The sequence below is a fragment of the Coenobita brevimanus genome, chromosome 40 (genome assembly GCF_032717465.1).
Source record: "Coenobita brevimanus isolate Jiangsu-jjx chromosome 40, ASM3271746v2, whole genome shotgun sequence".
Taxonomy (NCBI): Eukaryota; Metazoa; Arthropoda; class Malacostraca; order Decapoda; family Coenobitidae; genus Coenobita; species Coenobita brevimanus.
The window spans coordinates 15698843-15722631 of record NC_136993.1 but is presented as its reverse complement, the minus strand read 5'-3'; the positions used below and the strand labels follow the sequence as shown (position 1 = coordinate 15722631).

At 42.8% G+C, this 23789-nt stretch overlaps 1 protein-coding gene across 1 annotated transcript in view; it reads right to left on the bottom strand.

Moving 5' to 3' along the window:
* Positions 1-1453: 1453 nt before the first annotated feature.
* Positions 1454-23789, bottom strand: part of LOC145396966 (putative glutamate receptor) — a 144372-nt gene continuing 122036 nt past the window's right edge. Inside the window, exons 12-13 of the mRNA XM_080270198.1 lie at positions 7868-8011; positions 1454-1654 (exon numbers count right to left, since the gene is read on the bottom strand). Of these exons, the coding sequence (XP_080126324.1) occupies positions 1454-1654; positions 7868-8011 (345 nt within the window). The remainder of the gene's footprint in view (positions 1655-7867; positions 8012-23789) is intronic.

Here is a 23789-nt window from a genome sequence, read left to right as displayed (position 1 = left end):
TAGAAGGACTACTGGGCCTTGGGACCAGGCTGTGAAGCCTATGCCCAGAGTCGAACACATAAAAAAGAAAAACTCGGAGTACCATACTAGTATGTTTAGTCCACCCCGCATAAGGATTTCTCATATTTCATTACATGCACGCTGGCAAACTAGAGCTGATGTTATGTTTCATCGGTGTTTGTGCGCATGCGGGGACTGGTGGGTAGGTCTAGGTGTGAGGAGGGTGTGTGTGTGTTTGTGTGAATGAATATCCTCTCACTGTACTTCACATCTCTTCATCTACGATACCTCAGACCACACTGACTTCACCATTCAGCATCCAGTTATTGTTGCCTCGAACAGCTTTCATACTGAGACCAAAATCGACTTCTCTTATGACGCAAATTGTCCGATCGTGTAGGTCAGGATGGTGAATGAACAAAGAACATCCAGTTTTATTGGTATTTATTCCTTTTACTTTCACTGTTATCTAGCCTAAATTATGTCTAATAGAAGTGGCCTACCCAGAACGTGTCCTAGAGAATAGGTTGTTCAGTTGTTTTATCCGGATCTACATAATCGCACAAATTGTCAGAAGTTCATCCCGGTTTTATAACAGAGCTCGAGTAGGCAAGGCACAGCATTTGCCAGTCATTTGTGGATTTCATGACAGAAACAACAGCAAAGATTCTCTGTTTTTTGTACTCTATATTAACAATTTAATGTTCACATTATTATTATTAATGATTCCCAGAAAACCTCAGAAATGGGAGCTTCCGTAAAACTTTGCCTTCTCAGTTTACAAAAAGGGCCTTACGTCCAATTCCGGCCTCAATTTAATTCCTGGCGCATTCTTTGAGTATACTTAATAGCAATGAAGATATCACCAACGTAGATACAGGAGCCCACTACCCATGCTACACTAACACTGCCAACACTACGAGAACTCTTTGCCCACGCTACAAGAACTCTCCGGACACGCTGCACAAGCATTCTGCCAACACTGCAGAAGAAATCTCTACTTATATTGCAGAAACCCTTGCTGACACTACAGGGCTCTGCCTAGTACAGTACCATGACAGTGATGGCAGCACTGTGTTACATCTTGGGACACGGATGTACACATGTTGCCTATTGACTTACCTTTTTTTTTTTTTTTTTTTTTTTTTTTACGCCTTTCAGAGTTGATCCCTTTATACTGGAGAGTGATGTCACGAAGCTACATTCATCATTCAGGACTTAGAATTCTGTTTTGAAAGTGAAAAGTAAATGAAACTGTGCAGCAGCAGGCTAGGCATGACTTAATGCACTTTGGAAACATAGAGATTTAATAAGCTTTATTACTTCACATATAAAGCATAAGATCCTGTTAAATATAATTTTTCTTCATAATAATTGTTAACAGAGTTCATCAATAGCCGCTAGAGTGTCAAACATTTCTTATAATTTGAGTAAAATCATCTTCGTCTTTGTGTCAGTCTTTGGTGCTGTGTTGTTCCCTGCGAGCAAGACACAACTCTGCGAGAAACGCCATGACAGCAGAGAGGTGGCTAAGGCCAAGGATGTAGAAGACCCCTTGCATGTGCTCCACATTTAGGGGCAAAACTCGGAACACCTCAGTCTCGCTGTCTGTTTCTTCCTCCTTGTTGGTCTCTTTCTGCTGCATCCGATTCTCCTGCCAATATAATGTATGATTAATTATGCCTCACCTCTTTTGTTTGTGGTAAGATAAATATTATGTCAGTCCCATTTGCTAATGTGGGTACTAACATATCTTCATGCAGTAACTTCTCAGTCTCAGTGCTCGGTGTTCTATCGTTGGTTTCATGCCGATATCCTTTACTTCATTTGACCAATATATTTTCCACTTCTTTTCATTTAGCTCTCTCGTTTGCCTTTGCATCTTGGTAGTTGGAACCTTCAAAAAATTCAAGTCTTTCTCCATTCACACACACACACACACACACACACACACACACACACACACACACACACACACACACACACACACACACACACACACACAAAATCATTCTGTGCTTCACTTCCCTCTGAACAATTGATGTTTTATCTCCACTATATTTTTCATACCTCAGCATTTACTAACACCATTTCTCACTGTTGAGTCAACCGTATATTTCTTTAAACTCCACATATCAGAGGATAATAAAGGACTGTTCATGTACTAATCAGACGTAATGAATAATCATAAAGTGAGAATAATTGTTGGTAAGTCTTTATTTAGATCCTACTAAATAAAAGCTATTTCCACTCAGATTTTATATCCTTTAAAAAACAGAGAATATTAGGAGATTTAAAACCAACAAATATTACATCCTAAAACATAAAATAAGAAAAACTACTTGCTTCTAAAGACCACTGACCACTGCAAATAATAATAAAAATAATAATAATGATAATAAATAATAATAATAATAATAGTAATAATAAAATAATAATAGTAATTAATAAAACATTATAATCATTACTCCATGTCATTCTGTTCGATATGTGTCAGGAGAGAAGGTTGTGCATTTGTAACTCGTATTTCAGACTCAAAGATGCACATAAATATACATGGTGTAAAGGGGACGGGAATCGTGTTGATCAAAGCCTGATTGATTACGTGTTCGTAGAGAGGTCGATGATGGGAAAGCTTACTGATACGACGGCCGTGAGAGAACGACGTGGAGTTCTGTCAGATCAAATGACTGTGGCTAACATGATCAAGCTGAGAGGAGTGAGGTGGATCAGGAGAGAGAGGTGCAATCAGGGAGAAAGACTGAAGGCTGAGAAGCTGAGGATCAAAGAAATGGCAAGTGATTACGAGACCAAAGTAAAGGAGGAGTTAGAATTACTGAATTGGAATGAAATGGATCTGGACAGCCTATGGAATGCATATAGGGATTGCTTAGTTGGGAATGCTAAAGGGGTGTGTGGTGTGGCAAGAGTAACAACAAAGAAGAAAGGTATGGCATGGTGGGATGAGGAAGTTAAGAGAGCTGTGGGGGAAAAGAGGAAGAAGTGGCTAAAGTGGTTACAGGACAGGGGTTCAGTTGAAATAAGAACTGAATATATTGAGTGCAAGAGGCACGTAAAGAGACTAGTGAAGAGGAAAAAGGAGGAGGTAAATGATCACTAGGAAGAAAAACAAATGCAAACTACTCTGAAAATAAGAAGTTATTCTGGAAAGAGATGCGGAAAAGTAGAAGTGAAAGCAGAAAGGAATGTGATGGTGTGAAGGATGTAGGTGGTAGATTATTAACCCATTGGGATGAAGTAAGAACCAGATGAAAAGAATATTTTGAAAGCCCGATGAATGGGAATAGAGACAGCAAAGCGGCTGTAAACATGATTGGTTTTGGGGGTGTGCAGCGAAGGAATGCAGACACTCGCATGGGTGAAGAATGCTATGAAACGGCTGAAAAATGGGAAAGTTGCTGGGGTTGATGAGGTGTATGCAGAGACTATTAAGTGTAGTGGAAAGAGTGGAATTAAGTGCTTGTTGGACATATGTAAGAATGCATGGATGAGTGGAACAGTGCCAGCAGAGTGGAAAAAGGCTGTGATTGTACCCCTATACAAAAATAAAGGTGAACAAAGTGAGACCAATAATCATCGTGGCATAAGTTTATTGAATGTGGTAGGGAAGATACATGGAAGAATTATTATAGAGAAAGTAAGAGAGGTATCAGAAGTCCTAGTCAGTGATGAACAGGGTGGCTTTAGGAGTGGCAAAGGATGTGTGCATTAAATATTTGCCGTGAGACAGATAGCAGAGAAGGCTTGCGAGAAGGACCATAAGGTGTTAATGGCATTCATGGATCTGGGAAAAGCATACAACAAAATGGACAGAGAAGGATTACGGAAAGCTCTGTGCATGTACGGTGTAGATAATAAGCTGCTAGGTGCCATCAAGAGGTCTTATGATGGTAGTGAAGCATGTGTAAGGGTTAATAGACATCTAAGGGAATGGTTCACGATCGGTGTGGGCGTGCGACTATAGGGTGTGTGATGTCCCCGTGGTTGTTCAATATATATTTGGATGGGGTGATGAGAGAAGTAAAAACCCGAATAATGGATAAAGGGATGGCATTGGTAATGAATGGTGATGGATGGAATATCTCAAAGTTCTTGTATGCTGATGATGCAGTACTGCTTGCAAGTACCGGACAAGGACTTGGTAGGCTAGTGCAGAGTTTTGCTGATGTCTGTGAGCGTCGTGCCTTGACAGTAAATGTAGAAAAGGGTAAGTGATGGTTATTGAGAGAGAAGGTGACTCCCAGTGCGATGTTACAGTGAATGGAGAGAGACTGGAACTGGTGAGCGAGTTCAAATACCTGGGTACAGTGATAGAAATGAAAGGAAAATGTGCAAAAGAAGTTAAAAATAGAGTGACAGAAGGAAGAAAAGTAGCTGGTGCAATGAAGGCCTTTATAAGAAACAGAGGCTTGAGTGTTGCAGCTGCACAATCCTTACATGAAGGAGTGTAATTGCCAATTTTAACATATGGATGTGCGACTATGTGGTGTGGCATGAAAATGAAAAGTCAAGAGTAAGAGCAGTGGAGATGGGACTGCTGAGGAATGTATGTGCTGAGGAATGTATGTGAAGTACAGAGGGTGGACAGGATGCGAAATAATGTGATTCGTGAAAGATGTGGAGTGAGCAAGACGGTGGACACAAGAATCGTAGAGAGTATACCGAGATGGTATGGTCATGAGGAAAGAATGGATAACATTAGAATGGTGAAAAAGGTATCTGCGTGAATCTGAAGGACGGAGGAGGCAAGGTAGGCCAAGGAGAAGGTGGAGAGATATGCTGGATGAGTGTGTGAGGAAGAGAGGTTTGGAAGTCGGTGAGGCTGGATGAATAGTGTGAGGAGAAGTGCATGATCAGGGATTTGACAACCCTTATTAACGTGTCAGCGTCCGGACTGACTCTATCGGATACGTCTAGGTGAAGCTACAACACGTGTTTAATGTTTTTGACCTATCCGATAGAGCCAGGATTACGGGGGCTTGAATGATGAGTGAATGAAAGCGTGGCCCATTGGACTGGGCAAATTTGGGCTGTCTGGACATTGCTACTCCTCACCCTGCCCTAGGGTGGGAAAGGAGGTCTGGATCATGATAATGATGATGATGATGACGATTCTGTTACACTGTACCTAATTCCTAGGATTATCTTAAGTCCAGTGCATTTTTAAAAATCGTCTTACACACACACACGCGCGCGCACACACACACACACACACACACACACACACACACACACACACACACACACACACACACACACACACACTGATGTTTAGATATAAAATTTGATAATGCAGCAATACAGTTTGGAAGGAGAATATCAGTGCTTTCAGGTCTTTTAGCAGTTTTACTAGGCAGCAAAGATGGTCTCCTCCCCCTCCCCCAAACACACATATATATTATCAAAATGAAACCGACTGTGCTTCCTCAGCGCTATCATTTTTTTAAATGACAGAAGAGGAAGGAAAACAAATTAATAAAAAAAAAGAATCCATTACAGCAGATTACTTGCATCCTCCATTCATTAAAAAATCTGTAACAGTTGGACTTGAACAACTGTAAGTTGAAGTTTGGGGGGAAACAGCTTCGGGGAAGCGGGTTCCAGAAAGATGCAGTTCGGGGAATAAATGAATTCTGATAGGCAGAAGTTTTGCAACATGACTGTGTGACATTCATGGGAGCTACCAGATGCCTTTATAACAAGAGGGAAGGCATGGAGAGGTGGCACAATGGACACAACTTTGTCTGAGCATTTGCTATAAAAGTATTTGTAAAATAATGAAAGGGAGGCAACTTTCCTTCTTATTTGTAGGGGAGGTAGTTTTTCCAACAGTTTAGTTTTGAATTTTGTCTAGTTGTTTTAGTGCAACCTCTCCACATCCATTCCACAAGGGTGAGCAGTATTCAAGCTGAGAGCACCCATGACTCTTATTAATTGTAGCCAGCTGCTCGTCAGGGAAGAAGTTACGGACTCTGCACAATAATCCAAGTTTCTTTGAGGCAGTGTTAGCAAGTGATGTGACATGAAAGGTTCCGCTGAGGGCACTGTTAAGTGAAACACCGAGAATTTTAGTACTTTTGGAGATCGGAATATTAGTAGCAATGAAGGTAATATATGAATCTGACAGTATCTGTCTATTAGTAAATTGTATATATTTGGTTTTACTCACATTAAATCAGACAAAGTTATTTTGTCCCCAATCATTAATACTAGATAAGTCTTGATTTATGGAGATGGCTGCACATAGCTGAGAGTTAGAGATATTAAACTTTGTAAATGGGTGTTTGAATGTGAATGAACTGTGAAGTGTTGTCATCTGCATATGAATGGATGGGACTGTGGGTGACAGATAAGAGATCATTAATATGAACTAGCAATAGGGTTGGCGCCAGAACTAATCTCTTTGGCACGCCGGCATTAATTGAGTGGAAATTGTAATATATATCATCTACATTTACTCTTATTTCTCTGTTGCTGAGATATGAGGAAAGCAGAGGAACAAAAGACGTTAGTCCATAGCAAAGGAGTTTGGACAGGAGGGAACGGTGCCACATTCTGTCGAAAGTTTTAGAAATATCATGAATGTGCAACATTTCATAAATTCATAAATGGTCCGAAAAAACAATAAATGCTTCTAAAATATTCACCAGTATTTTGATATTCAGTAACATACAATTTAACAACTTGGATTATTAGTTTACTCTCATAAATCAATGTTTCATGTGACCAAAATACTGACATACATAACGTGTGAGCATCAGTAATATTCAAAACAGGACAAAGGCGTTGCTACCTCTGTATCAGGCCTACTTTGTTATTTTTTTTTAGTAGGATGACTCTTTTACTTCTTTTTGGTTTTTGCTGCCATCAGACGCATTCATTAGTCTTAGAGGAGATCTCAAGTAATGAAGAGATTAGTGACGGAGTCATTTAAGTTTTCAATTCCGAAAAAAAAAACTAAAAAAAATTATTAAAACTATGTGGTCGCCCAGATTTTTATCCTTTTGTAGCCCATTTCACGTAGTGTAATGGAAGAAACAGACAATGCTGCGGTTTTACATCCTTTCAATTGCACTTTGTGTGTGTGTGTGTGTGTGTGTGTGTGTGTGTGTGTGTGTGTGTGTGTGAATTGCACCATATTCTAGTGTTCATCTTCTATTACACATTAGCATTCAAAATGGAGAGGTGGTAATTTTAGAGAAACTTAGAGTAAACCGGGTATAGTAATAACAAAATAAAAACGTCATTGAAGTGAAGTTGGTAAGGTTTCACTAAGCGTGATGACCCTGCAACAGTATATCTAAACTGAATTGTAAACTGAGAGAAGTACTCTTAAGCCATCTTGCTCTTTGAACTGTCTTATGTATACCTTACAATAATGTTTGAAATGTTTTAAATAACTTGCTAAAATGCAAATACCAGCACCATTTTCTTCCAGAGTCACATTACTGTTATTTACCTTGGGAAAAATACACTTCATAATCACTGTGAATAGAATATTTTTGTCGGTGTTGCCAGTATACACACGTTCACATTTTAATATTCTGACATGATAATCCATCGATAAGCTGATACATATCAGTGAAAAAGGTATGAGTCTATAGTTAATTATTAGTGTCCTCCCCCTACCCCCCACACACACTGCTCAGTGCTGCTTACCGATCTGCAACCTTTACCCTTTGGATTTAGAAACCACAGTGGATGAATGGCATCGTGCTGGATAAGAACCACTAACCTAGTGCGAGAAAGAGCTGAACATATGTAATAAAGTTATTTATCTCTGACACTGACTCAGTTGTTTCTGACACTGATTTAGCTGGTTCTAAAGACGCTTGTACAATCTTACCCGTGTAGCAATCCATACTGATTCCTTAAACCATTGCGACACCAGGCCACTTTCAACAATCTTGTGGATAACTGTATCAATCCTTGGCTTCAGAGGTGTATGACTCTGCAGCCCAACCCCTACACTGAAGGGCCAGGTACATTCCTGGAATACAAGTAAATAATACAAATCTATTCAAATGACATTAGCAACACTCTATGTAGGTTCAAATGCTTTTTTTTTTTTCTTTCTTTTTTTTTCTTTTTTTTTTTTTAGAGTTACGAGTCCTTAGTCTAACATGTTAAGTGAAGCTTTCAACTAACCTTTATAAAACAACAACGGAAATCAGCATTTAACTGCTGTGTGCTCTTTTTCGACTAAACATGAACACCCTGATCAGCAGAAATCCGGCTTATAAAGACTTACTTTTTTACACTTGAAGTCATGCAGAAGGATTTCATGTGAGACCGTGGATAATGAAGTACGGTGTACTATGGTAAATGACATAGCATTTCAGAGAGGAAAGAATGAACATTTTAAGAATTAACAATAGTGTTTTTACTGAAATACAGAAGTTTGACGTCCAGATCTCACTGTTCCAAAGTCATCCTATTGTCTGTGAGCAGGACAAACTTTAGAGGATTATGACAATATGAAGAGTTCTAGGCGTGATGGTATGAAGCAGTAATTGTGTCGACAATTATTTGAACTACCTTGGGTTACGGTGGAGCATGTTTTCTGGGCATTATATTTAGAGTAGTGAAACTGGCTGCTTAGTGGTTTTTGTGGTGTAGGTAGTGCAGCACGCAAGATACAGATGGAAATGATACTGTCCTGGGCTAAACTATGAGCCTCCCATTGTGATCAGGTTCATGGGTAACAATTTTGTTTCTTGTGAATGTCATTTGTGTTTGTGGTCTTTCTTTGTGGTATTTGGTTGTTTTACATATGTTCATTTGCGAATGTGGGAATCAAATACGTGATTAAGTTTATGTAACGCAGAATTGTGATGAGCTATATGAACACTGTCCTCTATGATTTATCAGACTGCTAGTTTTGTGTTATCTGAGCACTAAATGAAAGGACCTTGCATCGCCATTTGGCAGACTGGTATCATTCCTCCTGACTGGTCAAGGGGTTTGGTCACCCTTATTTGAAAAGGGAAAGGAGAACAACATTACTGTAGTAATTACGTTGGTGTTACAGTGCTCAGTATACCAGTCAAGGTTCTTGCTCAAATTCTCCTGATTTGTATCCAGGAACATTTGCTATAGTTTCAGAGGTCTGAGCATTCCAGTTATAGACCCATGAAGTATACAGTTGACCCCATCCTAGCTCTTTGAGTTCTTCTGGAACATTGCTTTGAGTATTGACAAGGTCTGCATACAGCATGTGCGAAATTCAAGAGGACTATGGCTCGGTAACTCAGGAGGTAGTATGAGAACTCCTGTGGCTGTGTGGGATCCCTGAATGGAAAATCCATCTGACTGCTGGCCTTTCTTCAAATGTTGAGGGTGCTGTCAAATGTAGTGCAGAAACATCCGATTTCTTCCCCGTAAGTACTGGATAATACAAGGATGTGTCCGTGCTCCAGTGCTTTTAACATATACATGGATTGAGTACTTGGCCGGGCTATGAGTCGAAGTTACTGTGTAGATTCAGTTGGCAATTTCAGGGTTATTGCTTTGACATTGCTGATGAAGCAGTTATCCTTGTGAAGTCGCTGGGGATACACTGAGTGCCCTCAAGGAATTTCACGAAAATGCGAAGCCACTGGGATTATAGATCTCCTGATCCAAGACCAGAGTCGAGGCATTTGGTGGTTTGTTGAATGAAGCATTTCGGTCTGTCAAAGTATGTGGAGAGAATGTGGAAGTCTTAAAAACTCAGTTATCTTGGTAGTTTAGGAAATGAGAATCCTAGGTCAGACAAAGGGATTTCTTGTCATATCGGTCTGACCCACAGGGCCAGACCGATGTGACACTCAGCTCAAGCATTTGGCATTGCTGTTATTTGTGTAGAAGAAAGAAACATTGCATCTTCAGGACACTGGTACTCCCTGTCTTACTCTATGGTTGTGAGACATGGACATTAAACAGTGACTTGAAGTGGCGAATTGGCACCTTTAGTACTCATTGTGACCTTGTACAGTTCCCAGCACTCCCGCGTGTTACTGGGGCACAAGGGTTTGAAGAGAAGTGGCACCACTGTGATTATTTACTTGGAAACAGTCCACGTGAGTGAAGCGCAGTAACCGCGATATAGTTGCATTAAGGAAAGATGTTTGTGGTATTTAAGCTCCATTTCGCAAGGTTGACATTTCAACCAGAATTATTGGTATAATTTACATTGTTCTACCTAAGGATAATTATCGCCCTTACATGACGTATTATGACTGTCCACAGTTTTGAGGTGCACTGACGTGTAAAGGAGGGTGGGAGGGGAGGGAGGGTGTTTCCCAACCCCACCTGGAGAAAGAGGGAGGATCCCCCATGTTGAGGCAGAGAGGGGAGGGGGGTGCTGTAAGCTTCGCACATTACATGGTGATACGAGACCACATCTGCTTCATTATTCTCACTGCGATAACTCAGCAATACTGAACAATCGTAAAATAACAACTTCATGAAGTAGATTTAAGTGAGGAATAAATCATGATAAAAAGAGAAAACTATATGTTTCAGTTTATGTATAAAGGACATGTTACGCTGTATAATCATAAACTGTGGGTGAAACCATGCCAATGACTTGAGAAGACACTGATCGAGACTGAGACTTGTGGATGGCAGCCTTCAGAGATCAAGGTCAGCCTACTGTAGTGGTGTTATTCTTATCTTTATAATGATTATAACATCTTGGGCTAAAAGATTAAATAACATGGTGATCCTAGCTTAACACCTACACTGAGACAAAAATTGATAAGAGAGTTAAATTGCTTAACTAATGATGGATTTTGATACACCAAATGAATGTGGTAAGTATTATGTGTGTGTGTGTGTGTGTGTGTGTGTGTGTGTGTGTGTGTGTGTGTATATATATATATATATATATATATATATATATATATATGAATGTGTGTGTGTGTGTGTGTGTGTGTGTGTGTGTGTGTGTGTGTGTGTGTGTGTGTGTGTGTGTGTGAGAGAGAGAGAGAGAGAGAGAGAGAGATTCACTCTTTGCCCTATGTCCTTATTAGCCAATAACTGATATTATGATTCACCTTGTTAAGACTGTTTAGGCTAAATTTTCCTACCACGTTCCCTTCACCATCACTACTACCACCACCACCTCTCATTCCATGACAAGCTTCTGGCAGACTATAACGTCCTTATAGAACTATGAATTAAAGTATCACTATATTAATTGTTTATAAATAATACTGAGTAAAATGCTTTCAATTTTATACACTAAAAGGTGCCAGGATGTGGCTGAAGGTCTTGGCTATACCAGTGTTTCGGACGCTATATTATTCCGATTCGTTTCTTCTGTCAAATTGATTTGTTTATTAAATGAAATCCATTTTAACTCTGACAGGAAGAAGGGATAAACTCGAATATTTTTCTACAGTCCTCTGCTATATGCTACCTATTCCTGACCGCACAGTAGCTGGGTATAGCAACCATCCAATCATATTGGACTTGTTAGTCCTGCACCCATTCACAGTTAAGAAGGTAGGGCAGCCAATCACGATTTAACCAAGGTTTCTTTACCTCGCCGTTGAGGAAGCTGTTATCTATATCCACCCTTGTAAATTGTAAATACTGTGTAGATTGTTGTCACTAATATTAATAAAATACTATAAAGGGTTGTAACATTAATTTTGTTTTAACCTTTTTTTCCCAAAAATGGTTCTGATTTTCGTAATTGGCATGGAAAACCACGTGTGAGGAAATTACTAATAAAACTGAACAATGTGTGTCAAATGAAAAAAAAATCAGTATCATTAAATACTGTATGTTACAACATTATTCAGTATGTTTTAAATGTCACAAACGATACACGACACAGACACTGTCGAGGAGAGCTAACATGAGCTATATACAAACCCACCAGTGAGCGTTTCCACTTCGTACTGATGATATGTAACCACTGCCACTGTGAAATAACCTTTGTGGTTCGAAAGTAGGACGCCTAAGACAGATCCTTTAGGTATTAGACCGAGAATTAGTTGAAAGAGGACCTAGAACGACATCGAGAATTACATATAAACAGAAATGGATACACTGAAAGAAACGCATGTGGGAATCATTTTACAAACAATAACTAATTCCATGTCGTTTATGGCAGTGAGAGATGAGGGTAATATTGTGGGAAGAGAGCCTCACCAAATCCCATGAAACATTAACTGACTACAATGGACCGGCTAATGTTTGAATGCATGGCCCGTCTTCAACTGGGACTCAGATTCCGCTCTATCCAGGGGGATAATGAAACTAATGCTCGTGATAGTACTTGAAAATCTAGGCCACAACTCTCACAACAGTTCCCTATATCCTTCTATACTCTTTTCCCACTAAGTTGTCCTAAAGCTGCCATCATTCCACCTCCAGTGCTGAGCTGTTACAATATAACAGCTCTAGCATAAAATATCAGTCACAAAGAACGTCTGTGGAAAGGATGTAGAGCCGTAGCAGTGTCTTTTTTCTGACAATGACCTACGTGAAATAGCTGTAAAAAATGAAAATTTGGATCAAGTTAAGGAGAAAAGAGTGTACTGCATCGTCAACAAAAAGAGTTCATCCTGACTTACACTAAGAGTACAGCCATACCGAACGTGACGAGTGGGGAGACTTGAGTGGGGAGGGATGAGGTGACAGGATAAAACACACTAAACTTTATGTGGGTGGCCACACTGAATAAGCGGGGAGGTTTGTTGCTCCGCTCACCCTCCACGCTCATCGCTACGTGATGCAGCATGTTCCAAAATATCGTGCACTGCCTAGCGACATCCCCACTTCCCAGGCATTTGATCATTCAGTCGTGCTGGTACTGCATGCTGGGTCGGTTGGGTTCAGGTAATTATGTCTACTGAACAACTTCCTGAAGCCATGTACCACAGGAGAGCTGTGTGGGATCCAAATGTTTCACTCCACAAAAATACTGGAGTGTTGAAGAATCACAGGGAAAATATCTGTGAATAACTGCATAGAAATGGTAAATTGTAATCGTGTGTTATTTTGTCATACGATTGCTTAAGAAACATTTGTTCCACTGTTGTTATAAAACCTGTCAAAGACCATTAATGTCTAGAAATTATACTAGTATTTAGTGCTCGATTCCTGTCACGGGTCGGCTCGTGACATTGGCATTTGGTGGGAAACAGTGAACTCTAGTGGAATCCCAGTGTTTATCGTTCAGTGTAACTGTTACGTATTCACCCGGTCGGGAGTGTTTTTCAGGCAATTTTTCAATGTGTCATAAAAGATCGTCTTTGTGCGAGACATTAGCACTTCCGCTGAGCATTTTATTATGGGCATGTTTCGCTCATTCTAGCCGTTAGCAATGCGGCCACAACACTTGCCTCTTTCCCACGATTGAGTCAGTCAAGGTTTGCACGCCGTGAAAGCAGGTTAGGCCCAGAGCGTAGCAGTGCCACCGTTGTCCAGTTCCTGAATTTCCACGTAGTGTGATTGGCGAGAGACTTAGCAAGTGCAGTGTCCTTCCTCAACGACGCCCAGTCATCCGCTTAGTCCACTCTTTGACCAGTATTTCCTTTAGTTTTTCCTAGGTTTAAAAGTTTAGCTTTTGAGTGAGAGAGTGAGTGCGATCTCCTTATTTGAATTAATCTTAAGACTCATGTAACGTTAATTTATTTCTTTGTAATCAATAAATTTAACAGTTCTTTTTCTCGAGCTTAATGTAATGTAAACTCGTGTTTTATTTTCCATATTAAGCTTATTGTAGTTGCACCTCCTAACTTGCATAAACGCTTTGCTATTCATAACTGGTACTTAGGCCAGTCTTGTTGTATTAAGCTTAAAATCTGTTGTGCCATCTAGGAGTTAATGCATCAGCAAGAATCTGTTATAATTAATAGCATCAGTTATTGACTGTCAGGGGTGAAATCACTTTCTCCAGAGGCTAACAGTACTAACAAACAGCAATTGTGAGGAATTAGTCTCTGCTGTGTACTGTTGAGAAAGTTTATAAATTCTCGTCCTTAGAGAATCGGCGAAGCAAGCCAAATAAAGTAATCATTGCTTGATTTTCACAAGACAATTCATTGTCCTGCTCTCAGTATTATTTAATAATTATCCTTTAATACTGTATAATCTTAAAAACCCCGTGACAATTCCCTTTGTTACACTGTAGGCTTAAACCTAATAATAAGTGAATACACTTATGTATTTGTATAAGTATATATGTAACTAACATCGCCAATTTTATTATTTACCCATACAAAAATTTATGAAATATAATTCAGTAGATAGTGAATTGTTCAGCGGATATTTCACTATAGGCATGCTTCCGAGACTGTCGCCCACAAGGTTGCCACTTCCTATTTGGACACGCACCACATTGACGCTCACCTATCTGCTCATCACTCCAAGCAACCTCCCTGCTTTTCGCGTTCAATTTGGCTGTAGCCTAACACAGCTAGGGGAATGTCGGGTCCTACAATGAACCTCATAGGAAACAATAGTTACAGTTGCTGGTTATGTTGCCAAGGAGAGGTCAACTAACGGCATGCATGTTAGGGGGGGGGTCTCATAATGATAAAAATCATAAAATTACAAACAATTACGATAACATTGTGGATGGTGTAGCTCCTTCCCTGTCTACCATGGAATGCTGCCAGCCGTATGGCATAATATAAATGCCCTACTATGCATTTCAATATCCCTACTCAAATGGTGTTGCCTTACAGGAGGTCTGCTTTTTTTTCTTATATTTTCTGTTTTTCAAAGAAGAATCCACCGATTTCTGTTCTGTCTAGTTTCTGGATTATTGTATGATATGTTCTAAGGCAGCACGCTGCGGGCAGCCCCACACTGACTCTAAACCACCAGCCTCACTGAATCACTGTCTCACTGGCAGTAAGCCGGGATACATAAGAGCAGGGGTGGGGAACCTTTCTCCTATCAAGGGCCATTATGATATTTTTAACATCATTCACGGGCCATATATATATATATATATATATATATATTTGTTCATGCGTTTATAAAATTGCATTTATCAATTACGTTGTGGGCCTGATCAAAATGGTTTTGCGGGCCTTATATGGCCCAGAGGCCGGACGTTCCCGACCCCTGCGTTAGAGAAGGTACTGCCTTGCTTATGGTTTTTATTCATATACCCCTTTGTGTGCATTTATCTGGTGGAATGCCTTTATTTATTTGTGCCAGAATGCCTCCTAAGAAATATGGACAAAAGCTAAAAGAACGTAGGAAACGGTTGGAACAATGGAAGAGAGAGCAGAAAGAGTAGAAAAAAAGAAAATCTCTCTGCTACTGACGAGTCCAGTCACGCCACTCCACCTTCCACCCGACGTGTTTCCACTCCCGCCACAGCCACACCACCTGCTACAGTCGCAGCCACAGCCACACCATCTCCTCCATCCACAGCCTCGCCAAGCACATCAGCAACACCAGCGTCAGTAGTGCCAGGATTTTCCACAAGAATGAATGATTTTAAGGGGACAATGCTGTTCGTAAGGAAAAAGCTGCATGGAACTGATGAAACTCTTACAAATGAAGGTGAAGGTGGCAGAGTTCTGATTGTAAAAAAAAAAAAAAAAAAAAAAAAAAAAATCGGTGCAAAATACAAGATAATGTGAATGTGGGGGAAATGTTGCATGGCAGGTAACTTATAAACTGTGAAATATTTCTCACCCAGCAGTGCTCTTGTTATGGATATATATATGAAAATGCACCGGATGCTGAATCCCTTGAACATGGAACAGCAAAACTACTGACTGATTCTAACCTTCATCTTGTGTATGCCAGTATAACAAGTGATTCAGCAAATGCTGGTCTCACAAGGCTGTGCTCAATTATGGGAATTCCATGCATGTCAGATGGAACATATCACAAATATAAAGATATAATTTGTAATGCCATTGACTAAAAGTACAAGGAAATGGAGGCCGAGTGTGTTGATTCCATTTTCAGGCATTATCTAAGCCTTAACATTGTACTAGAAACATTTGAAGAGGATGGCATACTCAACATTTATGTGTCAATTCATGGTACAGGGATGAAGAGAGGACATAATAGTCAGGTGGGAGTAGCTTTTGTCATCGAGTGTTTGACAGGCATTATTTTTGTATTTTGAAGTCATCTTCTTATATTGTCGTTCATTTGTATTGTTGGCTGCTAGGTATGCCAACAAGAAACTCACGTTGGATGATTACAGAAAGAAGTGTAAAGCCCATCGACCACTATGTAAGGTAAATTATGAAGGGCCGTCTGGTGGTGTGGAGCACCATGCTGCTTTGACACTGTTGAGCCGATCCATACAGAAGATGCGGTACACCACCATCATCAGTGATGGCGAAACTAGCACATTTGAGGCAATAAAGAAACTGAAGCTGTTGGAGTTTGTGCTTGGGCAGGAACTTATCCAGCCATGCGGACAAACCACTGGCCCATGCCTAGGGCTTGGAGGGCAGTCTGGCTCAGGCAGCACTAGTGATAGGACATGCCCATGCCTGGACCTCTTAGAATTAATGTAAAGTTGGTCTTACTGTTTTTGTCTCCCTCCTGGTCCTCACCCCGACATGGCGCAGTGGAGTTCAGCGGGTGATCCAGGGGTGGAGCTGCCAGTGTCCGAGCAGGCAAACCCATCAAATGGTACTGAGAGACCAAGTGCACAGCAACATGTACAAAGTGCCACCACCCCAGCTACAACCTCTAAGGATGGGGACAGCCTACCAGCTGGTGTACCCACCCCCTACACCCAGAAGCACTAGCCCAGTGGTGAGTGCCGGCACCACTTGCAACTCCCGGTAAGGCTACCATAGGAATGTCGCCATCCCAATTTGAGGCATGGGCCCACAGTGTCAGGTGCTACAACAATGGTTGCCAGTGGGTCCCATCCTTGGCCATGGGTTACATAAGATTGTTGTATCATCTTGAGGTGCAGCAATGCGTGCGTGGATGCACGGGTGGCCAAGCACAGATTCGAGGCCATGTGCACAGAGGAGGCCATCAGCATGATGAGAAGCATGGTGGTGGGCCACAGGTGCACTGTGGGAGCATGGCTGGACTTCTTCACAAACATGTAGGAGCCCAGTGATAATGTATGTTCATATGTGGTAAAATGTAGGGTTAAGGCAGTAGAGTGTGACTTTAGGTGCCCTAAGAAAAAAATGACTTCATGCTATTGATAAAGCTTGTGATGTGGCTGTACAACCTCAGAATGAAAACAGAAGTGCTGTGGCAACATCTAGTGTTGCGATCTGTGGGAGAAATCACAAACACCTGTGAAGTGTTCAAATCAGTGGAGAAAATGGTGGGAATGCACGGCCATAAAGGTGTGGCAGGTGCTTCAGCAAATGACGAGGAGGAACTGGAAGCAGCCAGTGTCACTCAGTTGCAGCAGATGGGTGCAGGGCCACCACAGCCACATACCCCTCCCCCATCAGCAAAGGGTTGCTGGAGGTGTGGTGGCAGCAACTGCCGTCAAGGCCACCTGCCGCAGATGTGGGAGGGTGAGCCACTTCCAATGAGTGTGTACGTCAGTGAAGCAGCCCAGCCCCGCCAAGACTACCGGCAGTGTGACGACAGCCAGCACCAAGGCGTCAGCGTGCCTCAGGGTGGAAGTGATTTGTGATGATGCACCCTCAGCATGCGAGGTGATGTAAGTAGCTGATATGAGCACACAGGTATGCGTAGCGTACCTGTGAGGCCTTGGGTTGACTCCACAAAGTCTACAGAGACCTACCATGAGATTAATCACCTCACAGGCAGGAGCATATGCATTGTGGGATGCAAGGAATTTGTTTAAATATGTGCAGAAGGACTGCTGTGGCAAACCTGTACTTTGCTGATGGGATGCACCAGTTGCTTCTCTCACTGCAGACTTGCAAAGTGCTGAGCATGGTGCCAAATGACTTCCCCAACGTGCTGGTGACTGTAGGGGCCATTGGATAAGTGGAAGAGCCCCCAATTTCCACCCAACCCAATACTCCCCCATACTCCCTGACAGAAGAAAATGTGAACCTGATGGGAAAGTGGTTCCTGGAGCACTTTTGGTGCACGGCATTCACAGTGAATTGCACCCCCCTGCTGGAGATGAAAAGGCCAGCCCACCATATTCACCGGTGTCCCCGTTCAAAGCCCTACTTGGCACACCCACCAGCGTCCATCCCCCACCACTTTCAACCATGAAGTTTGCCAGCAGTTGGAAGAAGATATTAGGAAGGGTATCATCAAGCCTGTACTGGCTGGAGAACCCACAGAGATGTATTCCCGTATGGTGGTGGTCCCAAAGAAGGATGGGTGACAGTGCAGATCAGTGGATTAGCAGCGACTCAACCAGACAAGCCAGTGGGGCACCTACCACACCTGCTCCTCATTCGACATAATCACCAGCATCCCGAAGCACACCTTCAACATAGTAGGTGAACACTTAGTCCGGGTACCACCAGATCCCCCTGGACAAGGAGAGCAAGTAGCTGACCACCTGCATCATCCCATGGGGCTGCTTCCACTACCGGTGCACACCCATGGGCCGCTGTGCAGGGCAGGACACCTTTACCAAGCACTTCGATGACTCAACAGAAGAGATCCCCAGGAAACTGAACTGTGTTGATGACATGCCTCTGCATGACCGTAGCATTGCCAGTGCTTTCTGGCACACATACCAGTTCTGCAAACATGTGCAGATAATGGGATCTTGTTCTGCCTATACAAATTCCACTTCTGGCTTCTGCAGAAAAAGCATGACCTTCGCAAGTTATCTGCTCAGCTGGGAGAAGTATCAGCCTAGCCAGGACTTGCTAGGGAGTATAACCAATTTCCAGATGCCACTATGCCCCTCTCTCAAATATATCCGGTTTTGGTTTGGTTTGGAGGACCAGGTGGCACCATTCCTCACCTTGCACCACCCATGGAGCCCTTCAGAGAATTCTTGAAAAAACCGTCAGGGAATGTGGCGTACTGGAATAGCCAACTCCAGTCCACCTTCGAGGCAACAAAGGAGGCTATAGGCAAGCTTGCAGTAGAGGGCCTCCAATATTATGACGCCACATGGCCCACAGCAGTGTTCACTAACTTCAGCAGGCTTGGCATCAGTTTCGTGGTCATGCAGGAGTACTGCCAGTGTGTCTCAAGAGGCCCCTGTGCTACATGGGTGGCTGGAAACTGGCCAGCTAACATCAGCCAAGAACCACTCAGCATTGGATGGGGAGGCCCTTGCCATCATATGGTGCCTAAAAAAGCATGGCTGTTCCTGCTGGGAACCTCACCTTCATCACAGACCACTCTGTGCTTTCCAAGATCTTCAAGGAGAAAGAGCTGAAAGTCATCAGCAACCTCCACATACTCAATCTGAAGGAGGGCATTGACGTACTCATTTCGCATAAGGTACCTGAAGGAGAAGGGAAACAACGCAGCAGACATACTCTTATGATACCCAGAATTATGGGGCAGACCGGATGGGACAGACCTGACAGAAGATGAGGCTACATGTGCCACAGTCACGGCAGTGATGGCCTGTGGCCTAAAAGACAAAGAAGTCACCATTGTGGACCTCTGTCAGGTGGAGGAGGAAGCACATCAGGATGAGGTTTACAGGCTCCTCCATGAATGTGTGAGCGCTGGGTACTGGGCCCAACCGGAAGGATAAGAAGCTGATAGCACTCCACCCATACTACAGGTTGAGGAAACATCTGTCATGCCAGGGGGTTATTGTCATGTATGCCAGCGACGAGGGGCACTTGCAACTCATAATTCCCACAGCTCTTCAACACGCAGTCCTAGCCAACCTTCACGCAGGTCAACAGGGCAGGGACGCCATGCTCAGGCATGCCAGGCAATGCATGCACTGGCCCAGCATAGATGCTGAGGTGGAACAGAAGAGGATGCGTTGTCAAGTATGTGAAATCAATGCCCCATCACAACCCATGGAAAACTTACTACCCACACCCTCACCAGAGTAACTCTTCCAGCAAGCAGTGGCTGACCTGTTCCAACTGGAGGGGAAGGAGTACATTGCTTATGCAGATGGGTTAACTGGCAGGCTGGAGGTGGAGCATCTGCCCAGGGGCATAGCCAGCTCATGGCTCATAACAGCCTTTCGTAAGTGGTTCAAAAGGTTTGGTGTCCCAGAGGTCTTGTCATGTAACGGGGGTATGAACCTTGTGAGTGAGGAAATGAGGACATTCCTATCCACTTGGCGTGTGCAGCTGGGAGTGGCGTTGGCCCATTACCCATAGCCCAATAGCCCAGCAGAGGCTGCAGTCAAGTCTGCCAAGAGGTTGCTGAGGAACAACACCAGCTTGGGAGGCTCCCTGGACTCAGATGTAGCCACCACGGCCATGTTGCAGTACCTCAACACCCCACTATACCACCCTGATGCGTCCCCAGCCCAGGTGCTGATGGGATGTCAGCTGAAAGACTCCGTACCCACTGCCAAGAACACTACTTGATCATCAGGCATTGGGCTGGGATTCTGAGAAGCAGGGAACAGGCCATGGCCCACACTGGGGACGCAGAGGTCACGAGATTCAACCAGATGGCACAGAACCTTGCTTCTCTCAACCCAGGCCAGTGGGCGCACCTACTTAACCAGGAAATGGGGCAGAGGGACCGTGTAGAGGTTGACACACCAGCCCCAAGGCAATACCTGGTGCAGCTGGACGGCAGTGGATGAGTCTCCCTCATGAACCGCCCCCACCTACGCCCCTACAAGGACACAGGGGAACAGACACCCACCATACACATTGAGGGTGGTCCCTGGCGGGAGGACAGCCGCAGGGGGAAGGCCCCTCAGCCTCTTCCTTGCCTGGAGAGATTGCGGCATGCTAGGCGCTCTCCAAGACACCTAGAAAACTTTGTACCATGATATTGCAGTGTTTTGTACCCCTAGGCATATTAACCCGCCCAATCCTGACGTTTTCTGAGCTTTGGTTCGCCCCAGTCCCGGCTTTTTTGGACCATTTTTTTTTTTTTGCTCAAACATTCGCTTTTGGTTAGAAACCAAGGAAAATCACAAAGAAAGGTGTCCCTTGGGTCCAGAAATGGCTTACCTGGAGCACGTAAGTTTGACAGGTACTGCCATGCTCAATGAGTAGTCTTTTCACCATACGTTTTCTATGGTGGCACGGGTACTCTGAACTGATGCAGTAAACGTTTATTATCATGTATTCATATGTTGGAAATATGTATACCAGAAGTATATTGGGTTTTATACAGAAAAAACTGAGAAATAAGGTATGTACCATTGTGCGACCCTAGCAAAATCGGTCAATTATATCACCGATGGATAACAAACATCGTTATTTCATCAGCTATTGTATTTTTTCATGTTCCATATTACTTCCACAATAACATCATACCATTTTCAACTTTACATAATTGTTTGTACATATTTTGAGGCATTATGACAAGAATTAGCATAAAAGTAGCGCTTATTTACCAAGTGAGATCATTTTATTTCATGCTTTATTCAACTCAGATTCTATTTTTTCACCTTTTAGATTACTTATAATATATAACCAACTTACATGTTATACAGTTAGTTTTATAGATGTACTTGCTTTACGAAAAGAATTGGCATAAGAATAGCGCTTATTTACCAAGTGACAACTTGGTCTTTCATGCATTTTTCAACTCAGATTCTATTTTTTCACCTTTTTGGTTACTTATAACATAACATATTGCCCATTTACATGTTAGACAATTGCTTTTACAGAAGTACATGCTTTATGAAAAGAATTAGCATAGAAGTAGCGCTAATTTACGTAGGTAAATCATGTCATGTCATTATTTTTTCACCTCTGAATTTATTTTCTCCCCCTTTATAGTACTTCTCACATTACATTCTGGCCTTTTCCATGTCAGACATTTGCTTTCATAGTAGTACACGATTTACAGTAAGCCTTATCCTAATATATATATATATATATATATATATATATATATATATATATATATATAGAGAGAGAGAGAGAGAGAGAGAGAGAGAGAGAGAGAGAGAGACTGTTGCCTTCCCCACACCACTCTCGCTTTCACGAATCTGTCTGCGCTCTCCCGCCCCAACACTTTCACTTTCTGCTGCCCTAACCATCCCCACACCACTACTTCCTGCCACAGAACACATAGAAGGAACATACCTGTGGAACAGTTGCGATGTGACGTCTGTCCCAGTCCCAAGTGGCGATATCTATTCCTTTCCCAGCCAGGAAAATACACCACCATGTACAGCTTCCTCGTCCTCGTCCTCATCTGATGGTATGTGTTGCCGCCTAGATGCAGCACGTGGTGCAGGCTGGCCGTCCCCTGCCGTCCTATATGTTATATATTTGACCTTCCTTGGGGAAGGGACCTCCTCATCACTGCTGCTGGTAACCTCCTCAGGCTGCATGTAATCGACATCGACGGTGTCGTCGTCCAGTGGGGAATCACTATCCCCTGTAAAGGTATCCAGGGCGACTTGTATCTCCTCCTCTGACAGCCCACGACGCGCCATGTCTGACCTGGGTGACTGCTGACAGGTAAGTGGAGGATCACAGGGTCAGGTGGGGTTAATCTGGGTCTAGGGGATTATCCGCCTGGCAGCGAGTAGGTGAGGCTTGCGTAAGCGGGCGAAACAAAAATCAGGTGCGAATTTTGAAAAATGTGAAAATTATGCAACTTGCAATGTTGCCGCGTTAATTCACGTCACCGGGACATGAGTGCACATCATGTGCGGACGTTAATTCACGTCGCCGGGACGGCGCAGGTTAAGGTGTTCTGTAATGTGCATAACTTTGTTGCACATATACCATGATACCAGAGCAGAGAAGTCAGCATATACAGGACATGACAATTTTAACAGCATTGTGTCATATACTGCCTAGGCTTAAGTTATGATGAGTGTCAGTATCTGCCCATTGTTTTTTTTATTGCAGTCACCTCCCTCCTCCTCGACCAATGTGCTTTGTATTAATACTGTAGGAATTAGGGAATTCACAGGAGAGGGGCAATTTATGCTTGTGTGGGAGCACGGGAACCTTTCCCTCCAAATGGTGCTCCCACGCGCACCACCGGCCCACGCCTGGGGCTTGGCAGGCAGCCTGACTCAGGCTGCGCTGGTGATAGGACATGCACATGCCTGACCCTCCTAGAATAAATCTCAAGCTGGCCTTGCTGTTTCTGTCTCCCTCCTGGTCCTCACCCCAACAGAAGCCTTATGGAAAACTGGAGGTGGTGAATGAAGAGTGCAAAAATCACATGCACAAAAAATTGGGAACTCGGCTGATAGCTCTCAAGTGATACTGTCAAGACCAGCACAAAAATAGGAAAGGTCAGGTACGTTAACCAGTTGGGATGTGTCAAGCAGCTAACAGGTGATGTCACTGATGTGCTCCAAATTTATTTGAAAGCAATCAATGATCATGTTGGGAAAACTTGACAGTCTTTGAAGAAGGATATCATAGCTACATTCTACCATTGCACCAGCACAGATCAGAAACTCATCATTCTTTGTGCCCAGATAATCAATGATCATACAAGGTATCCCTGGCTAAACGTGAAAAACTTAAGCCCCATGAAAAATAAATGGCCACTTCACTGTTGGGTATGAGCAATTGAAAGTCGTTTTGCAAGTTTACAAGGACCTTTCCACCAAAGAACTTCTACAACGCTGCCTCAAGAGAAAAAGCCCAAACCCTAATGACAGCCTGCACAGTAAGGTGTGGGGTAAGTGCCTTAAAACCAAGTTTGCTGGGTACAAGGTGTTGTTTTCATCGCAAGTGACTATTCTCCAGTTCAACTTTGGCAATGAAGAGGGGGCTGCAGTG